The sequence below is a fragment of the Anastrepha ludens genome, chromosome X (assembly GCF_028408465.1).
Source record: "Anastrepha ludens isolate Willacy chromosome X, idAnaLude1.1, whole genome shotgun sequence".
In the NCBI taxonomy this organism is placed as follows: Eukaryota; Metazoa; Arthropoda; class Insecta; order Diptera; family Tephritidae; genus Anastrepha; species Anastrepha ludens.
This window is the reverse complement of record NC_071503.1, coordinates 69,578,656-69,600,871: the sequence shown is the minus strand read 5'-3', so window position 1 is coordinate 69,600,871 and position 22,216 is coordinate 69,578,656. Positions and strand designations below refer to the sequence as shown.

Here is a 22,216-nt window from a genome sequence, read left to right as displayed (position 1 = left end):
ACAAATAAAAAAATATGTGCAAAAAATGCACTATTTCTCCTTGCACGGAATTCAATAAATTACGTTATTAATGAACAAAATCTATAAAATATTTATTAAATTTGGAAAAAACACACCTGAAGCTTCAATTTCCATCATTAAAACGAGACATATATCTCTAAATAAGTTAACTTTACTTTTTTGAAGATTTGTTGCTTCCCGAACGCCGAGCGAGATATGTGTAGTGTGATAAGCAATGAACTTTTGACTGCCAATACGGCGGTAGCGCACGCGACGAAAAAGCGCGAGAGGGGGTGGAGTGAATACTCTATTGTGTTATCTTTCTATTTAATTCATTATTAAAATCAATTAATGCATTTTACAAAATTGACTTTTGGCCGCCTAGATTATCAAAATACCGGTATGTGCGCGGGAGGGAAACGGAGCTGGACTGGGGTTTTTAGTGGGTGAGTCGAAAGACAAGTCTCACACTTTTCGGCTTTCAATGCGTTTTGCCACCTCCATAAAAAAAAAAAAAAGAGCCTTAAGGTCTTTCACCTCAGCGGTTAGCTGTACAAGAGCAGAGGAGACATCAACCGTTTGATGTTTTCGTAACTCCTTTACTTCTGCACACAATTCACTTCTTTGCGAAATCAGCAACTGCTTATCCGCTTTGAGAGAGGTAATTGCAGCCATCGCACGAGCATTTTCTGATCTCAGAGCCGCAATTTCTCTGATAATGATTTTCAGACTGATATCTGATTTGTTTACGTCATCAGCTGATGTTGATTTCGGCAGTTGTTGATGTGGTGATAACTGTGCATTTAGGTTAGCTGGATTCACTGGTACATTATCAGCAGTGGCAATTTCGTCATCCAGGTTGATTGGAGCTGATAGTGCAAACGAAAGGGAACAAATTAAAAAAACGATTGAAGAAAATATTGGCAAAAGCTACGATATTCACATACCGAAATCAATAGGACCAAGATTTATGGTATCACTAATGGGCGGCCGCCGTAGCCGAATGGGTTGGTGCGTGATTACCATTCGGAATTCACAGAGAGAACGTTGGTTCGAATCTCGGTGAAACACCAAAATTAAGAAAAACATTTTTCTAATAGCGGTCGCCCCTCGGCTGGCAATGGCAAACCCCCGAGTGTATTTCTGCCATGGAAAAGCTCCTCATAAAAATATCTGCTGTTCGGAGTCGGCTTGAAACTGTATAGTAGGTCCCTCCATTTGTGGAACAACATCAAGACGCACACCACAAATAGGAGGAGGAGCTCGGCCAAATACCCAAAAAGGGTGTACGCGCCAATTATATATATATAATATAGTTAATTTTTCACGTACGGTCAGATTGCTAGGTCGACCAGAACGAGGCTTTGACGAAGCAGTTATATTGTATGTTTGCACGACATACTGCACAGAAGAGTGTTTTCTTCCTATCATTTGCCCAATTTCGCGGAAAAACTTGCCTTCATTTCTAAGTTTCAGGATAATTTTTTTCTTGCCAACACAAATTTCCTTAGTTATGAGGCTATTTTTTGTACACAAAAACTTTAAAATAACTTTTGTTTTTGTTTTGTAAAATTTAATTATTAATGATGTGCTTCGGAAAAAACTTATTTTGCAGAAAAATTACCGAGTAAACATTTCCCATAAAAGTTTAAAATGTTTCAGTTTTTTTTTATAATAATTTTCTTAATATGTTGCTTTCATTTCTTTGTGTACGGCCACTTTTTCTTTTAAGTGTATGTATAGATGCAAGCTGAATGACCTCATCCAGCAATCCCATGGGAGCTGGTTCTATGTTACCGGAATGACTCGGCTTTTTCCCGACCAAGGGCTGCAAGCCTACACACCACTGGCGTTAGGTGTAACAAGTGGAACGGCTTGTGCCATCTTAAGACCCACTCAGGCGGTAAGACACACAGGGAGTGGTATACACGGTATGTGGGCACGTGTTGCTCCCGCCATCAGGCGGACCCTGCCTCAACGGCTTTACCGTCAAATGTGTCGGCACTGCAAACTGCCGCCACAAATCAAACCTTAACTGTTAATAGCCCATCGGTGCAACGGAACTCCCTTTCAGACCCATTGCAAGTGCAATTCTTGCAATTCTTGCAATGGGTGGTGCCACTTTCGGAGATATTCCGGCCTGCGCACCACCCGTGAGTGGACACGCGACTTCGTTGCCCCCTGCTCCAGATCTGCAGACAACCTCACGCGTCCCTCACTCACTGTGAGCACTTTGCGGAATGGGCGTTCGCCTGCGCAAACATCAATTAGCTTTGTTTAAGTTACTATAGAATCGGTGGTTCGCAGGCACAAAGTCGGCAGGTCTCTCAATCGAGACGATAATGGGCAAGTGGTCTGATCCAAGCGATAGTATAGGTCGCCAGGTTATGCTATTTATCAGGCTTGAATGCCAAAGATCGTGATGCGCATTGAAGTCACCAATCGGGTTTCACACCTGATGAGCCCACCTATATCAGGATGATATCCTGCCGGGCAGCAGGTGACAGGGAGTATGTAAATATTATAAATTTGCAGCTCGGGATCGCATGACCGGACAGCTATCCATTGACATTCTACGGTGCTGTCCCTGCGGTCGATGTCTTCATCAATGAGACGATACTGCACTGTGTGGTGGACTATGAACGCTAGGCCACCCCGTTATCTCCCTCGGGATCATATCAGTGCACGTTACAGCCATTCCTTGTGATCAGAGAGGAGCAAGCGTGCAGCTTGGTTTCTTGGACCGCAGCTATTGGGATACTGTGTCGGCTCATAAAGTCAACTACCTCGTCGACCCTACTAGACCGTTGCAGTTGAATTTAAGAAGCTTAAAGCTTCTTGGTAATGTTGTTGCAACGCGGTGATGAGGGACGCGTGGGGCTGCTGTGCATTCCGCTGTTGTTGTAGCGGCCTGATGGTGGTGGGCGGCCGCGACACGGGGGCGGTTTCGGGTACAGAGCTCTGCTGCAGGGGGCAACGTAGTCAGTTGTCCACTCACAGGTGGTGCGCAGGCCGGAGCATCTCCTCTCCGAAAGCGACACCAGCCATTGCAAAAGTTGCATTTGACTGATTCCAGGTTCCGAAGCATTCTGGTCTGACACACAGAACAGACTGTGCGGGGAACCAAGAGCTGGAAGTGGATGGGCTGTGTTGGGGGAGTTGTGTTGCTCCGATATGCTCCTTACCGTGGAGGCATGGGTTGTGGTGGCGGTTGGCAGTGGTGGCGGTTGGCAGTGCCGGCCTATCAGGGGGTGCGGTAGCCGTTGAGGCATCAGGCGCCTGCTGGCGGGAGCAACAGGCGCCCAAATTCCGTGTAGACCACTCCCTATGAGACTTAAGGCCTGAACAGGTCTTAAGGTCGCTCCACCGCTTGCACTTATTGCACCTAACTGGGGTGGAGTTCGGGTGGAGCCGTTTACTGCATACGCAGCAATAGAATACTTCTGTCCCAGGGTTGAATTCAACACCAGCCCTGAGGAGAAGTATTTGGAGCAATGCTGCAATGCTGTATATCGTCTAATGGAATGCAATTAATACTTTTTTTTTACCCTTTTTATAAAAAATACATTCGTTCGGCTTGCTACTTCGTGCTTTTTTGTTAACATCACGCCATATATCGACACTTTGGATAATTCGTTCTTTTTCTCGTTTAGAACTAAATGTGTAATAGTTCTCCACATTACGAGCTACATTAATTTGTTTTTGTTTGAAAATGTTTCGAGCAACTTGCAGCTTGTAGAAATAGCGATTTCTGCTTATATTATTGCCAGTCACTATGTTTTCTGCTCAACCTCGCAGTTTCATACAATTGAATTTTCATAGTACTCAGATAGTTGTTAAACCATCCGTCACAGTATCGATAACCCGAAATTACCTTAGATTTGGTTATCGTTTTAAATTGAGTTTTTTAGCCGGTTCCCAAAATTTAAAGTAATTTCATTGAGGATATATATATATATATAATTGGCATGTACACCATTTTTGGGTGTTTGGCCGAGATCCTCCTCCTATTTGTGGTGTGAGTCTTGATGTTGTTCCACAAATGGAGGGACCTACAGTTTCAAGCCGACTCCGAACGGCAGATATTTTTATGAGGAGCTTTTTAATGGCAGAAATATACTCGGAGGTTTGCCATTGCCTACCGAGGGGCGACCGCAGTTATAAAAAACGTTCTTTTAATTTTGGTTTTTCACCGAGATTCTAGCCTACGTTCTCTCTGTGAGTTCCGAATGGTAGCCACGCACCAACCCATTTGATTACGGCGGCCGACATTCATTGAGAATGCTTTTTAATATTTCGCCAATAAAATGTTGTGTTTAAAATGATTAGTTTGATTGTTTTCAAAGTTTTTTATTCGTTTAAATTTCTGCATTTGAAGTGGATTACAATCGACTCATGATCGCTGACTTTATGATTACGATTTTTCGCCTTGCCATTGAATGCTGTCTGGGGCTTCGCGACAAATAAAATAGGTGAGAGGGCACATTCTTATCTTACACCATTGACTACAGAAAATCTTTGGCTGTATTTGATTTTGCCTTACATTGAGGATTATTGTAGAGCTTGCGCATCATGTCAATGATTTTTCCAGGCACACCCAAAATAACGAAGGGCATTCCGTAAAGCGTCAGAGCTCTCTCGAAGTCTGTTAACAGTAACTATGTTATAATGGTGATCTCCATTCTGCGGATAGTCCTACTACTATACGTAATGTGTTAATATAATGAACACAAGACGTAGCAAGCGTGAAACCATTTTGTTACTGCCGAAGTTGAGGATTCAGACTGGTGTTATTCTATCCATAATAACAAACGCTAGTACTTTGTGTAGCGCATTTAAAAACATTAAGCCGCTACAGTTACGACAGTTAGGTTATGTTAGGCTTTTGTGGCAGTCGGGTTAGAGTATCCAGCTCATTTAGACCATGTAGGTCCGTTGTGGTACCAGAGAATGTTAATGGAATGAAAAGGAGCAAATGTTAAATGAGCTTTTTTCGAGTACTAATTTGTAGGTTCATAGTAAGGGATTTTCAAATTCAACTTACCACACTAGTGGAGGATTGCAGATATTTACACCGCTAGTGGAAGATTTCTATATTTACTTACCACGCTAGTAGAGGAATTCAGATTTTTACCACACTAGTAAGGGATTTCATATGATTTTTCACCACAGTAGTAAGGGACTCGACTTATTTCATGCCCACAGCGAAGCGAATGAGTTTGCGATTGGGAAAGATGCGTAAGCAGTCAATTCATGGCGCAGTTGCTAAAGTCGGAGGTATTGCTTGTATGGTGTTTGAGGCGCGTTTTAGTCCAGGTTCCAGTCCTGAATAGTCATACGTTTTTCCTTGCACTATTTCTTTTTTACAATTCAGTTTGGTAAAATTGTTGAGTTTAATTTAATTATAATTGCTTTAAACTACTGTTTTAGGTTTTTTTGAGTTTATATTTAGAAAATTTCTTTTCTGTATAAAATAGTTCATACTGCATATGAGGTTTCTTCTTCTTAATTGGCGCGATAACCGCTTACGCGATTTTGGCCGAGTTTAACAAAGCGCGCCAGTCGTTTCTTTCTCGTGCTAACCGGCGCCAATTGGACACACCAAGTGAAGCCAAGTCCTTCTCCACCTGATCTTTCCAACGCAGAGGAGGCCTTCCTCTTCCTCTACTACCACCAGCTGGTACCGCATCGAATACTTTCAAAGCCGGAGCGTTTGTATCCATTCGGACGACATGACCCAGCCAACGAAGCCGCTGGATCTTTATTCGCTGCGCTATGTCTATGTCGTCGTAAAGCTCATACAGCTCATCGTTCCATCGTCTGCGATATTCGCCGTTGCCAACGTGCAAAGGTCCAAAAATCTTACGCAGAATCTTTCTCTCGAACACTCCAAGTGTCGTTTCATCGGATGTTGTCATCGTCCAAGCTTCTGCGCCATACGTTAGGACGGGCATGATGAGAGTCTTGTAGAGTGTTAGTTTTGTTCGTCGAGAGAGGACTTTACTGCTCAGTTGCCTACTTAGTCCAAAGTAGCACTTGTTGGCAAGAGAGATTCTACGTTGGATTTCAAGGCTGACATTGTTATCGGTGTTAATGCTGGTTCCTAAATAAACGAAGTCTTTTACAACCTCAAAATTATAACTGTCAACAGTGACGTGAGTGCCGATACGCGAGTGCGCCGACTGTTTGTTTGAAGACAGGAGGTACTTCGTTTTGTCCTCGTTCACCACCAAACCCATTCGCTTTGCCTCTTTATCCAGTTTGGAGAAGGCAGAACTAACAGCGCGGTTGTTAAGGCCGATGATGTCAATATCATCGGCATACGCCAACAATTGTACGCTCTTATAAAATATTGTACCTGAGCGATTAAGTTCTGCGGCTCGTACGATGCTCTCCAACATCAGGTTAAAGAAGTCACACGACAGCGAGTCACCCTGTCTGAAACCTCGTTTGGTATCAAACGGCTCGGAGAGGTCCTTCCCAATTCTGACGGTGCTGCTGGTATTGAGCAACGTCATCTTACACAGCCGTATTAGTTTTGCGGGGATACCAAATTCAGACATAGCGGCATACAGGTAACTCCTTTCCGTACTGTCGAATGCAGCTTTGAAGTCGACGAAAAGATGGTGTGTGTCGATTCTCCTTTCATGGGTCTTTTCCAAGATTTGGCGTATTGTGAATATTTGGTCGATGGTAGACTTTCCAGGTCTGAAGCCACACTGATAAGGTCCAATCAGTTGGTTGACGGTGGGCTTCAGCCTTTCACACAATACGCTCGCTAGGACCTTATAGGCGATATTTAGAAGACTAATCCCGCGGTAATTGGCACAAATTGCAGGATCGCCCTTCTTATGGATTGGGCAGAGCACACTTAAATTCCAATCGGCAGGCATGCTTTCATCCGACCATATTTTGCATAGGAGCTGATGCATGCACCTTACCAGCTCCTCGCCGCCATGTTTGAATAGCTCAGCCGGCAGTCCGTCGGCGCTCGCGGCTTTGTTGTTCTTTAGCCGTGATATTGCTATTCTCACCTCGTCATGGGCGGGTAACGGAACGACAATTCCGTCGTCAACGATTGGGGTATCGGGATCTTCACATTCTCTATGACATGCGCAGCTGTCCCCGTTTAACAGGTTCGAGAAGTGTTCCCTCCATAATTTAAGATTGCTCTGTACGTCAGTCACCAGATCGCCGTCTTTGTTCTTACAGGAAAACGCCCCGGTCTTAAAACCTTCTGTAAGCCGCCGAACTTTCTGGTAGAATTTTCGGGCGTTGTTCCTATTGGCCAGCATCTCAAGCTCCTCGCACTCACGTATTTCGGCCTCTCGTTTCTTCTGTCGGATAATACGTCTCTCTTCCTTTTTCAGCTCTCTGTAGCGATCCCACATGGCTCGCGTTGCGCCCGATCGCAGCGTGGCTCTATAGGCGGCATCCTTTCTTTCTGCGGCAGCATGACATTCCTCGTCGTACCAATTGTTTTTTCGGGCTCGCCGGAATCCGATTTCTTCTTCGGCGGCGGTACGTAGGGAGCGAGAAATGTTGCTCCATTGCTCGCGCATGCCGGTTTGTTGGGCAGTGCTCTCCGAGAGCAGGAGTGAGAGTCGAGTGGCGAATCTTCTGGCTGTCTGTTGTGATTGCAGCTTTTCGATGTCGAACATTCTTTGCACAGGTAGATGTACGTTTTTTGCTGCACAGAGGCGGGTGCGCAGTTTGGCTGCAACAAGGTAATGATCCGAGTCGATGTTGGGTCCTCGGATCGTACGTACATCTAATACACTAGAAGCGTGTCTTCCATCTATCACAACATGATCGATCTGGTTTCGCGTTTTTCGATCAGGAGACAGCCAGGTAGCTTGGTGGATTTTTTTATGCTGGAATCTGGTGCTGCAGACTACCATGTTTCGGGCCCCGGCGAAGTCGATCAGCCTCTGTCCGTTACCGGATGTTTCGTTGTGCAGGCTGAATTTTCCGACTGTGGGACCAAAAATTCCCTCCTTGCCCACCCTGGCGTTGAAGTCGCCAAGCACGATTTTTATGTCGTGGCGGGGGCAGCGCTCATAGGAACGTTCCAAGCGCTCATAGAAGGAATCTTTGGTCGCATCGTCCTTCTCTTCCGTCGGGGCGTGGGCGCAAATTAACGATATGTTAAAAAAACGCGCTTTGATGCGGATTGTTGCGAGACGCTCGTCCACCGGAGTGAACGACAGTACTTGGCGACGAAGTCTCTCTCCCACAACAAATCCGACACCGAATTAGCGCTCCTTTACATGGCAGCTGTAGTAGACGTCGCAAGGTCCTATAGTTTTCTTTCCTTGTCCCGTCCATCGCATCTCTTGGATGGCAGTGATGTCAGCCTTTACTCTCACGAGGACATCAACCAGCCGGGCAGAGGCACCTTCCCCATTAAGGGACCGGACATTCCAGGTGCATGCCCTCAAATCATATTCCTTATTTCGTTTGCAGGGGTCGTCATCAGTAAAGGCAGTTCTCATCCGAGGCTTTGCAGTTCTTTTCATTGGGGGGGATTTTTAAGTGGCGGGTCCCAAACCCAGCGCACAACCAGCTATCCTGGAATGTTTCGCCTTCTCACGTTAGCTCACTCCCGAACGGGTGTTCGGAAGCTACCCAGAGGATACGTGGGCTAATCCCGGCCGTTGTGAGCTGCTTGAACCATATGTAGAAGAATCGTCCTGGCCACTCCCAAGTGAATGGCGATCAGTAACTTTCCCCACTTGCGTGGACTTCTACACATGGAACCATCCTCCCATATGAGGTTTGGCCTAAGCAAAAACCCTACAACACCAGAAGGCAACTCGGATGCCTTCAAATAAATCTCCATCACGCAAAAGCAGCCTCGGACGTGCTTACGAGGAGATTTAACCAAGAACTCTTGGATGTAGCTTTCATTCAAGAACCATGGGTACGTAAAGGAGTCATTCCGGGACTCCAGAGCGCAAACGGTAAGTTGATATATGCTGCCAACAAAGACCGTCCCAGAGCGGCGTTGATAATAAATAATCAACTAACCTTTATCCCAATATCACAGTTCATTACAGAAGACCTGGTGGCGATTTGGGTAAAAGTGCCAACGAGCAAAGGTGAGCATGAGGTAGTACTTGCCTCCGCCTACCTTCCAGGAGATGAGGTCACTGCTCCAACAAGGGAGGTTATAGCCCTGGTGGAATATTGTCAGCAAAAACGTCTCCGGTGGATCCTCTGCTGTGATGCAAATGCGCACCACACAGCGTGGGGAAGCACAAACATCAATCCAAGAGGTGAGTACCTTATTGAATTTCTACTTAGGTATAATATATCTATCCTAAACCGAGGCAACGAACCTACATTCATTAATGCAATCAGAGGTGAAGTCCTTGACATCACTCTCTCTAGCCATAATGTTTTGTCCGAAGTCTCAAATTGGCATGTGTCAGAGGAAACATCTATGTCGGATCACAGACATATTAGATTCGATATAGGTGCAACCAAACCACAAATGACAATTTACAGAAACCCCAGAAAAACTAACTGGGACTACTTTCACTTCTATTTAGAACAAAGTGTTAACTGCTCTAAGCGTCACATTCAACTTATATCTGAGCTTGAGTTCGAATCGAACGAACTACATTCAAACATAATATCTGCGTTTCACGAAAGTTGCCCAGTAAAAGTGAAAAAGCCACAAAGAAATGTTCCTTGGTGGAATAGTACACTTTCCAACCTGCGTAAAGAAACAAGAACCCTATGGAATAGAGCTAAAGCAATGGGGGACTGGTCCTCCTACTCAACAGCCCTAACCAACTACAATAAAGAATTGAGGAAATCTAAAAGGGCTACTTGGAGGAATCACTGTGAAAAGATTTGTAGTCTTCCGGATGCTATTCGTATCCAAAAAGCCCTACTAAAAGATCACTCAAACGGCATTAGTACCCTGAAAAAGCCAGACGGAAGCTACACAAAGAATCCAGAGGAAACCAGTCAACTTCTGATGGACACTCACTTCCCTGGATCACTTGTGCTAGACGAGATCTCTGTACCGGCAGAAGCCACTACATCTGTGGGTGCTGAGAACTTAAAACTAGGAAACAAGCTATTCCATGAAAAGCGGGTACAATGGGCGATATCAACATTCAGCCCATACAAATCTCCTGGTCCTGATGGGATATTCCCCTGTCTTTTACAGCAGGGTGCTCACCATATTATCCCTAATTTGACCAGACTATACAAAGCAAGCTTACTGCTAGGGTATTTGCCTACAAAATGGGCTGAGGTTAAGGTCGTATTTATTCCAAAGGTAGGGAAAAAACCCGAACAATTGCCTAAATCATACAGACCAATTAGTCTCAGCTCATTTTTCCTCAAAACAATGGAAAAGATAGTTGATCAGTATATTAGGGAATACAATCTAGCTAAATTCCCACTGCATCGACTTCAATTTGCCTATCAACAGGAAAAATCCACTGAGACTGCAATACACAGCCTGGTAACAGTTATTGAAAAGGCTATTGAGTCCAAACAGATAGCTCTATGTGCATTTATTGACATATCAGGAGCTTTTGATAACACCTCCTATGAGGCAATCTATAATGCCCTATATCTAAAGGAGGTACCTGAACCCATCACTAGATGGATAATATTCATGCTGAAATCTAGGACGATCAGCACCGAACTAGGAGGAACAATCAAATCTATTAAAGCCACAAGAGGTTGCCCTCAAGGTGGCGTACTCTCTCCTCTTCTGTGGACTCTAGTCATAGATGAACTTCTCCACAAACTGAATAACCTAGGATTTCACACTCAGGGTTACGCTGATGACCTAGTAGTTTATGTATTAGGCTGGCATGAGGAAACCATTTCGAATCGCATGCAGCAAGCCCTTACACTAATAAACAAATGGTGCACGGAAAAAGGGCTCTCCATCAACCCATCCAAAACAACACTTGTACCATTTACTAGGAGAAGGAACATAAATCTCAAATGTCCGACCCTTAACAGAACAACACTTGAACTCTCGACAGAAGCGAACTATCTTTGCGTTAGTCTTGACAAAACGCTTACGTGGAACTCCCATATTGAGAGAGTTACTTCAAAAGCCACAAGGGCATTCTTTGCCTGTACAAGGCTTTTTGGTAAGACATGGGGACTAAGCCCTAGAATGACCTTCTGGACATTCACCACAGTTGTAAAACCCATAGTCACTTATGCATCCTTAGCATGGTGGCCCAAGGTCAAGCAAAGAAAGGCGGTAAACGAATTAAGCAAACTGCATCGCCTGGTATGTGTTGGTATTACAGGGGCTATGAAAACGTGTCCCACGGATGCATTGGGTGTGCTCCTGAACATACCACCGCTTCCAATTCTAATTGAAAGGGAAGCTCGCTCGAGTGCCTTAAGACTAAAAGGTATATCTGAACTTAAAAGTGGGGATATGAAAGGACATTTAAAGATCTTAGAAGACTTCCTACATAGTCCCATTCTTCATAGGGATGATATACTATCACCCAAACCAATACTCTTCAAGAACTTCCAAGTTATAATCAATGAACGAACAGACTGGAGAACTAACTCTATCACTTTCAAACCTGGCTCCCAGCTATGGTTTACTGATGGGTCCAAATTGGAAAATGGTAGAACAGGGGCAGGAATCAATGGGCCCAAATTCAAAAAATCGATTCCGATGGGATCCTACCCAACAATATTCCAGGCAGAAATACATGCCATTGAAATATGTGTGAGAGAATGCCTTAGAAGGAAAATGAGAGGTACTCACATCTACATACTTTCAGATAGCCAAGCGGCTTTAAAAGCCCTTCTATCAACAACCATCACCTCTAAATTGGTAAACGATGGCCTAAACCTCCTAAACACGTTAGGAAACCTCAACACAGTAACACTATGTTGGATTCCGGGACATGAAGGACATGAGGGAAATGAAATGGCTGACGACCTTGCAAAACAAGGAGCAAATATGCAACTTACTGGTCCTGAGCCTTCTGTGGACTGACAAAAGGCCACATTAATGAATTCCTTAGGAAATGGGAGGAAAGAAAACTTGCCGCACACTGGCTAAATTGTGCCGGTCAACGTCAAGCCAAACTATTCCTAAGTCCCAACAAAGGAATATCTGACAAATTTCTCTCACTAAACAGAGTAGATCTGCGTCTTTTAACCGGATACCTTACAGGTCACTGCAGCCTGAGGTACCATCTAAACAATATTGGTCTATCCGAGACCAATGTCTGCCGCTTTTGCGAAATGGACATAGAAAGCTCAGAACATGTGCTTTGTGAATGTCCTGCGTTGGGCAGACAAAGACTTCACCACCTTGGTGGTATCGTAGTATCTCCATGCAATCTTTGGAACAACAAACCCAAAACTGTGCTAAAATTTCTAAAAAGCCTAAAACTCTAGGGTTACAAAATAGGCCTTTCACAATAGATCAGCTCTGGTCGCAGTGCGTAATGGCCTTCTAATAATAATAATAATATATAAATCAAAAAGGAAATATGTAGATATAAACATGCATATATTTAATCTCTTTAATCAAATCTAAGCTATATTGATGACAAATTATCATTCTAATATCCGTCCAGAAAGCCAAACGCGCATACACACATATATATGTACATATATAAATACGCATACAAAATTTCAACGAACGCAAAATGTATGCATATAAAACAGCAAATCGAATAAATGACCGATTTAGAAAGGTAAATTAACAATTATAAATTAGCGCAAGCATGAAAAGCATGTCTAGGCGTACTACATCGTTCCGTATTTGGCTCAGGTTCAAGTCCTGTACACACTTTTCTTTGTTCGATATTTTTATTTAAGCTTTTGTGTTTGGTTTAATTAGAATTGATTTAAAATAGTGTATTCGGGTTTTTGTAATACCTGTTATTTAGAAATTTATTTTCTATATAACATTATTCATACTTCTTTTGAATTGATATATTATATATGTAAAACAGCCATGAAGGCAATCATATGAATATGCATTCCCATATTTAATCTCTTCAGTCAAATCTGAACTACTTACATACACATATTGATGAGAAAATATTCTAATATCCATGTATGCATCCAGAAAGCCAAAGGCGCATACACGCATATGTATATAAATATATATAAATGTATACAAACCTTCAACAAACGCAAAATGTATGCATATAAAAAACAACTGCGACCGCCTTCTTGTCCGTCAGTGAAAAGATGGGATATGTATACCCTATGAGCAAAAAGAACCGGGAAGGTGATGTTGACTGTTTTTTTTCGATTGCCAAGGCATAGTCCACCATGAGTACCTTCCATCGGGCCAGATAGTCAATAAAGAATATTAATTATCCGCTTTGAGGCCTTTGAGAGATGCTGTATGTTGCAAACGGCTGAAAATGTGAGCAAACAATTCTTGGATTTTGCATGATGATAACGCGCCATCGCACCGATCAAAGAGAATACGACGAAGGAGCTGAAGGCCATGTCGGCTTACCGGGGTTGTTTGGAGGACTGGGTTAAACGTTGGCACATGTGTGTTGCTTCAAACGGGTCATATTTTGAATGAGATAATATAAATTTGCCTTAAATTTAACTCTGTTATGTTTTATTTAAACATTCCCGGTACTTTTTGATCATAGGGTACATATATGCGGCTTTGCGAACAGAAAAGTGTGATTCGCTGGAATTGTTCAAGGAATCTAAGTCGCATTAACTCGCGACTGTCCAACAGTTTGAAGCCACATTTACATACATATAAGGGTGCATAACATACATACATACGGAGCCGCGGACACTCGACATGACAAAAATTCAAGATTTATCAAATATTGCCAAATATTGACTATATTCGAATGGTCGCGAAAATTGGCATATGGGCGGCTCGTTTTATGAATGAAATTGACATATAAGCTCGAACTTATGAATGAACTTTTTTTTGTTTTTCTAAATTGTTCAGCGCCGTCGCTGATAGAATCATGGGCCTGCGACTGCGTCTACGAATGTATTTTGGTTTTGTAGTCGCTATTCTTAGATTTTAGCTTTGGGCGACATGCGCATGTGAGGTATGTGTTTTTGTTGTGTTCTAGAAAATTTTAGAATGTGTGGTGGCAAAGCGGCCATCGCGTTGCGCTTACTGTTGCTTTTGCGTCTATCAAAGTATTGTGTTTTTGTAAGTACAATATTAGGAATATCGACTGGTGAAAGAGAAAAGTGCACGGAAGCAAGAAGGGAGCGCTGTGCTCGCGCATATATGCATGAATGTATGAACGTGCATGGATGTAGTAACATATGAATGCAATTTTTTGTAGGATGTTTAGAAGGCAAGTAGGTATATATGTATGAATATATGCTAGGACATAAAGTGGGTATATATACATATATACATAGAGCAGAATTGTTTTTGCACTTGTTAGGAAGAAACTCGTTCAATAGTGCCTATGTGCATTTGATTTCTTGTAAGAATGTGATGTGCTGTGACATGTATACATACATAAGTCAAGGTTATTTGGACATACATGCATATGTACATATGTTTGAAAGGAAGATGATGTTCTTGCGCTTGTGCATTATTGTTTTTCATATACAAATGTACATACATACAAATGTACATATGTACATAAATGCTGTCGTATACAGAAACTATAAATTGGCATGCAATATAAAATAAGTGTTGATTTATCTTAAACCGTTTTTTTTTTTTGAATGCAAATACCTCCTATTGACATGTACATACATATTATGTACTTATATTGTCATATACCATCATTTATGTAGGTACATATAATGTATACGTTCATTAATGTATGTATGTAATGAAAAACTTCATGAATTACTTTCAGAACTTTATTAAAATTAATTAACCTTGGTTCACAACGCAGGCGCAGAAATAAACGCACCGCCTATTTTTCCTCGCCACATGTTAGACTCGATATCAATTAACGGCGCCAACTTTTTTTTTTATAAATTTTTTTTTTATGTAATTGAAAAAAAATTGTTTGTATTAAATTTTACGTTTTCGCTTATTATTCAAAAATACGAAAATAGTAAAAATTTAATTGGTCTAATGTCGAGGTGAGAGATGTGTTGTGTGTTGAGGTGAAAGATGTGTGGTGTTTTCAATTTTTGTGTGGACAAAACTCAGTGTGGTGTCTATAAAGTCGATGTTCTAAAATCCCTTACTACAAATCTTTCAAATCACAATTGTACTAAAAAAAGTTAACAGCAACATTTGCACCTTCTCATTCCATTAACATTCTCTGGTACCAGTGATAAGATATTTTATATATTCTCCTTTTAAGGAGTCTCCACACCCTTGAAAATGAGCGGGGAGACTGTGAGCAGTCTATGTTTCCTTGTAGAGTTAGTTCAGTTTTATCAGAGATTATACCAGCGACGGAGCATTCACTTGTAATGTCCGATTCTACGAAATATTCTCTCCATCGATCCAATTGCGCAGATTCGGATGTCAAATTATTGCCATTTGTTTCTTTTAGCAGTGGATTGCTGGGTTTGGCATTCAGCCTATAGAACTATTTGCAATGTTATTAATATGATAGTTATTAAAAATAAATAGTTTACCAAATTGTTCGGTTTAAGGAATAGGCACTGTTTGTCCAACAAAGTTGAGACTCATTACAACGATACTACAAGTTTTATAAGTTAATTAAAATGGAAGGAGATGTCGAAAGGCAAAAATCTCATTTTGAAAAAACGGTCAGTTGTGTTTACAAAACCAAGTGTATGGATGGAAAGGTAATTAAAATAATTTTCTTCAAGTAAAAACGTTTTAAGTTGTTGTGAGTTTTTGAAAAAAATATTAAGTAGCTTGATAAGAGCATTTCAGACGTTGAGCAATTAACAGGGAAATAGACTCATCGTCTAAAATTGATAAAGCGGTAAATTTTTTTACCAAAACGTGTTGCCCTCTTAAAGGCAAAAGGTACCCCAGGTGGAATTCGCCATCTTCAGAAGGGACACCAGGAACATGTTTAATCTGGAAAACAGAACGGGATCTTGGCAAGTCTACAAGGATGCCACCAAAACCTTCGCATAATTCGTCAAAAGGACCTAAAAACGATCCCGGAAGGAGTTAAGCGGAAAAATTAAATGCGGCTCTTAAAGAAACCGTTTACGGAAACTATATCAATTAACCAAACAGCGGCTGGGCCTCTTCATGTAACAAAATGCTAGACGTGCATGCGACCTGATCAACGAACGACAGCGGGTAAGTTGTTGATGTAGCAGTAACTTTGCCCTGTCAGTGAAGTGTAATCACCGGTCGCCGTCGTCTAGATCATCTAACGGTAGGCCCAGAAAACTAGCTGTTTCGACAGGTTGGATCCAGAGGGAGAGGGGTGTTAGATGAGTGGGTTTAATGGGCATGTGAAAAGGTGGTTAGTGTTGTGCGGGATACCTTCACATGCCGAACATATAACTAGTATGTCGGCGTCGCTTGTGGATAGGTAGGAGTTTAACCTGCTTCAGTATACAGAACGTAATTGTGGCAGTGTTACGCGGGACTCTCAGGGAAGTTGGAGCTCTTCGTCTGCAAAGGGTGGTGGTTGGACTTCGATTACGACATTCTGGGGTCGGGAGCTTATGGAGGTGGTAAGAGTCTCCCGATGAATGTCGTTAAGGGTCTGTCTGTACACTGTGCGATCGTGTAGCTGTCTGTCTGTTTTGTCGTGGATCTCGTCCGCGTAGTATGGAAGTGCCCCCTGACATGCCTGGGAGGCTGCTCAAGCTCAAGCAGGTGTCTGCATGGGAGAGACTTGCGGTAAGACCCTTGCAGGAACTGCTTGCTGAGCAGTTTATTATGCTCCTTCACAGGGAGTATATGGGCCTTGTCATGTAAATGTTGTATTGGAGACATCAGTAGACATCTTGTCGCAGTCCCTATGGCAGTGTTTTGAACGGTCTGTAGCCTGTAGCATAATTTAGAACCGGTCGTCTTATTGCCTTGAAAGTCGACATCAACATTTCTTCGTCTTTGCCGCAAGGGCTGCAGGCAAGACTTGTGGACCTTGTTACGATTCTGTAATTTAGTGGCAATAGCAGTTGTGTGCGCTGAGAAGGAGAGCAAGCTGTCGAAGGGGTTTTTTACTATCGGAACTGGTGTGTCATCGACTTTTTGCAGTTTGGCCTCCTTTATCCAGGTAGCGAACAGGGTCGCCATGGACTTAGTGGAGGGAAAGTTGTAGGTTCCCCGCAGTGAACAAGCGAAAACGGCACGAGAGGTAGTCGTTTACCTTGGCTGCCCAGGCCATCAATGTCATTGCCCGACGCCATTATCGTGCAATCGTCGGCGTAGGAGACCAGGGAGACTCTCTCTGATGGCTGGGGGAGTTTCGAGATATAGAAGTTGAACAGCAAGGGTGAAAGGACACTACCCCGCGGAAGTCCTTGCTTTATTTTCTTCTGTTTTGATATTTGGTCTCGAAATAGCACCGACGAATGACGACCACTCATGTAGTTCGCGGTCCACATCTTCAGCCCTGGTGGGAGTGTCGACTGAAAAATTTCCTCTAGTAGCGTGGAATGGCTGACAGTATCGAAAGCCTTCTTCATGGCCAACGCTACTAGGACAATCCTCTCACAGGGGCGCTTTTGGTTAAGCCGGTGGTTTACCTAGACATCTGCCGAAGCTGCAGGGTGATAAAGTGTGCCGATAAGTTCTCCAGGGATTTTCCGGAGAAGTGCGTTGCTGAAGTCACCAATGCCTGGGACGGGTTCTCACTTAAGCTCATATCAGCTTCGGAGACGCCAAAAAGAGCCAGAGCCCGCATTTGGCTACCGAAGATCAATCTGGAGGGTCCGAAGATCCAAGGCCTCAAGCTTCAAAACCCTGAGGTTCCCATAAACAACTGGTCTATGATCAAGTTGGAGGAACCTCAGAAAAACAGCTCCACGGCACTGCTGCTACTTTCTGAAGAGTCCCTGAAGGTAGTCGAGGAAAAGAAGCACCAACTGCGTTTTAGCCTTACAGGACGGCTAAACTTAAGACCTCCGCCACGTCTGGTGCTCCGGATGGCGAACTGGACGGGCTTAAACGGAAGTCTAAGATCATGGGCCTCCAGGGCAGACACTAAGATCTTTTTTATGTCCAGTCGGAACGTAAGGCTAGGGCTTGTATCCTCGTTAAGAATACAATTAATGCTGACTTCTCATTTCAGCGACAGTAGTCCGGGTAGAAGCATCTAGTGGCCGCTGCTACTATTTGGTTTCTGCATACATGGCCCACGAAAATGCAGCACCTCCTGAGGAAGTGGGGCATGTGATGGACTCACCTTCATTTAATAAAGGGGGACGCCGCAGGGAGGTGTCTTTTCGCCCCTACTTTGGCTAGTTGTAATTGACGAAGTTCGGATAATGTTAAAGAAGGATGGGGTTAAGGTAGTAGCATACGCCGATGACTTGGTCCAGATGGTATCGGGACCGTTTCCCTCAGTCATGGCTAAGATTTTGGAAAGGTCACTGGCTGTACTCAGTCCCTGGGCTGCCATTTGTGGCCTCCGAGTCAACTCTGACAAAAGGGAGCTGGTGCTATTTACCAGAAAATATAAGCCTTCACCCTTTCGACTTCGCAAATTAAACAACCACGTTTTCTCGCCCTCATCGGAAGGTAGGTATCTTGGAGTGATACTTGACTCCAACCTCCATTGGAAGCTACACATTGAAAATCGGGTAAAGAAGACCAGTTTTAAAGTATGGATGCCTGGTTCGGTGGGAAGCTCTTCGGAAGGGCTATAATATCACTAAACTGGGGAGGGTGCAAAGGACTGCATACATTGACATCACCGGAGCATGTAAAACGTGCCCCAGTACTGCCCTGAATGTCCTCTTGCACTTACTTCCCATCGACTTTTCCGTTATTTCCATCGCAACTCAAAGTGCAATCAGGTTAAAGGAGATTGGCCTCTGGAGGCGATCTCTCAAGGAACATGGTAGCATTTTCGGGCAGTTAAGGGGGGAAGTACCTTTAGAGGGCCGAAAAAAACCAGTTTTTCGTGATTTATTTTTGGGAAAATGAAAACAGTGCACATGAAATTAATATGATATATATTTAGGGCAATGCTCCAAGAAGAAAAAAGCGTATTTAACATTATTATAAATAAGCAATTAATTGAGTTATGGCGGTTCACGTAAATCGTGTCGCCGCTGACATCGAATTCGGCGAAAGCGATCCTGACCGCAACTTTCATCTGAAATCATAAAATCAAACATTATTTTACTCAGGAGGGTTTTTTATCCTAGATAGACTACAATCTCTAGCAAATTCGAAGATTAACGATTAAAATGAGGCTTCAAAAAAAACTTTTGGTTTTTTTTGCAAAAATTTTCAAACATTTTTGTGTTAAAAAGTATCTAAAAACTATTTTTTCTTTTCGTCCGTAGTCTACCTAGAGTAGCTTTTTATGCCCTTTAAAATGAAACCTTGATGAAGAAAATTGGTTCAATACTTTTTCCGTAATCACTTACGCCAATTTGAAAAACATGGTTTCGAGAAAACGCCGTTTAAAGTTCGCGGTCAAGGAAAAAGAAACTTACCGAAGTTGGACGCTAATCAGCACCACCAGGCTCATAGAGCAAACCCTCAGCTTCCTCAAAATATTCGTTTTCGGCCTCCTTCGTGCAGTCGCTGTGACGTCGGTCTGCGCGCGCCAGTCTAACGTCGTCCATCTGATCGGCGAACATCTTGCACTGATGCCCAATGATGCAGTCCAGAGATCCCATTAGCCTCAAAATCGAACTGTAGCCTTCATTAAACAATCCGGCAGCGATGTACGCGGCAATGTCAATAATTTTTTTCCCGGAATTGAGATGTTCTGGAGTCATGCGCCACACCGTGGCGTTGATTGACTCGTTCGCGTTCTGTGTATTCCCGCCCAAGCACCTATTGAGGAGATCATTCGTTGAGAGAGCATCATAAATGCGACGAATGCTGGTCTCAACGTCGGGTGGAATAAGACGCGGCGAGTGCTTGTAGGACTTCAAGCTTTTGGTGGCCTCGGCCCTACGCCACTCGCACCAGGTGTCTTCGCCTGCGGGGCAGTTTCCATGTCTGGGCTTTTTGTCTGTCGAACAATAGTGATTTAAATACTTTACCCCGTGCATTTCTTCCGACCTTTCGAACATGTCAATGATGGCATCCACCTCCATCTTTCCTGCTGAACCTTCGTGATTTTTCGTACATAATTCTTCGTGTTGTTCATACCAGTCTTCATATTCTTCTGTGCCCTTCTTCGGAGCCCACGCAGTACAAGCTTGGCAATAGGAGCTTCTTACCACCATATCGACAACTTTCCCGGTATAATGCCCAATGAGCGTTGTTACGCCATAGAGAGACGTGAACCCCCGCTTCTTCCAGGAACCATCGCCAGACACTTTCAAATGAGTTTCGTGGATTCCGTTTTCAACATTCTTCTTTCTCTCCTGCTGGACTGCTTCCTTCGTGGTTCTCTCGAAAGCCACTCTATTGTACGTGGTATTCGATAACCCCTTGCAAAAATCCATCAGGCCACAAAAAATGTTGATTCCTTGTCGACCTATGCCCAGTAGTCGAAAAACGAAGACAATTCTCCTATTGATTTCATAGCCCGTATTTAGAGTTGGCCCCGAATTTATTTCTCTCCGACCACATGAACATGAAACAACAATCTTAAAACCCAAACATCTTTGTCCACATTCCGCGAATTTCACTTCTTTTTTACAATTTGCGCAGATAAGAATGTCCGAGAGCGCGCCAAAAACTGTCAAAAATTCGATTACTCTGTACGTGTGAAGCACATTCACAATCACAGATTCTGCACTTGAACTTGCAATTTTATTTCGAGCAGAACTTGCATTCGGATCGTCCTTAACGTTTTTCGTAAATCGATTTCCATAAAATTTACGTTTTCTCGAAATCGAACTACGCGTCGCGGAGTCTTTTTTGCCTTTGGGATACATCTTTACTCGCCAAGAGTCGAGGCAACACTGAAACTAGCCCGAGAAACTGACGAAAAAGATGCGTGAAGAAGAAAGGGAAGGGAGAAGAGTATTTTAAGAATGTAAGTTTAGTGTAAAGAATGCGAAAAGTCGGCTCGGCGCGCGCCACTTTCAAGTGGCATATCTTCCATAATTTTCAAGATCGGCTTTTGAAATTTTGCAATAATATTCTTAGAGCATATACCTATCGGTTAAGACAATAAAAAAAAAATCGATTTTTTGAAACGTCTAAAGGTACTTCCCCCCTTAACACCGTATTTCTCCGAACTTCGAACAAATCTCTCTATCCGCAAACTAGAGTTTGGGGGTCGTGCTAGAGCAATCTTTCCAAAACGGCAGGATTGGATCGAGGGGAAAATCTGCACCGAAACTTGCATCTCTGTCTTCACTGACGGTTCCAAGATCGAATCTGGAGTCAGAGCAGGGGGTTTCTCTAAATCAGTCAATTTATCTATCTCCTTTAAACTGCAGAATACTGCTAGTGTTTTTTAAGCAGAATAGTGTTTTTTAAACAAATAGGCAGGATTGGATCGAGGGAAAAATCTGCACCGAAGCTTGTACCTGTCTTCACTGACGGTTCCAAGATGGAATCGAGAGTCGGAGTAGACGTTTTCTCTAAATCAGTCAATTTATCTATCTCCTCTAAATTGCCGAACACTGCTAGTGTTTTTCAAGCAGAAGTCTTTGCGATCTTGCATGCATGCAAAATGCTTAAGGAACGCGGGAGCGAGGGAGATATTATTGTATTGTTTTCTCTGATAGTCAAGCAGCGATCAAGGCTCTGACGACACCATGGTGCAGAATAAAATTAATTAATAAATTAATAAGTAAAGAAGAGACGAAATATCTTAGGTGTGCAGGTAACATTTCTCTGATCTGGGTTCCAGGACATAGGAACATAGAGGGAATTGAAATTGCTGATGAGCTTGCCAAGAAGGGGACTGAATTGGCCTCAGAGACCTCCTACCCGGTCATCGGCAAAAGATGGAGCTCCATTTCCTCATGTGCTATTTCGAAAACGCTTTGGCCCCAATACGATATTCGAAGGACTCAGAAAGACCTTTGGACTCCTCGCCAATCAATTTCCAAACTCGTAGCTGTGTTTACCGGTCACTGAATGATCGGCACACACGCGAAAATACTAGGGTTACCATTTAAGGGATTATACGCAGTTATGACTTTCAAAAAAATCGATTTTTTTTATTGCATTTTTGTAATGTACATATATTCA

General features: G+C 43.1%; 1 protein-coding gene across 1 annotated transcript in view; it reads right to left on the bottom strand.

The window, feature by feature from the left end:
- Positions 1 to 21,279, bottom strand: part of LOC128870433 (calcium/calmodulin-dependent protein kinase type II alpha chain) — a 341,402-nt gene extending 320,123 nt beyond the window's left edge. Inside the window, exon 1 of the mRNA XM_054113061.1 lies at positions 19,546 to 21,279. Coding sequence (XP_053969036.1) covers positions 19,558 to 20,946 — 1,389 coding nt within the window. The 5' untranslated portion in view covers positions 20,947 to 21,279 and the 3' untranslated portion in view covers positions 19,546 to 19,557. The remainder of the gene's footprint in view (positions 1 to 19,545) is intronic.
- Between the last annotated feature and the right edge of the window lie 937 nt (positions 21,280 to 22,216).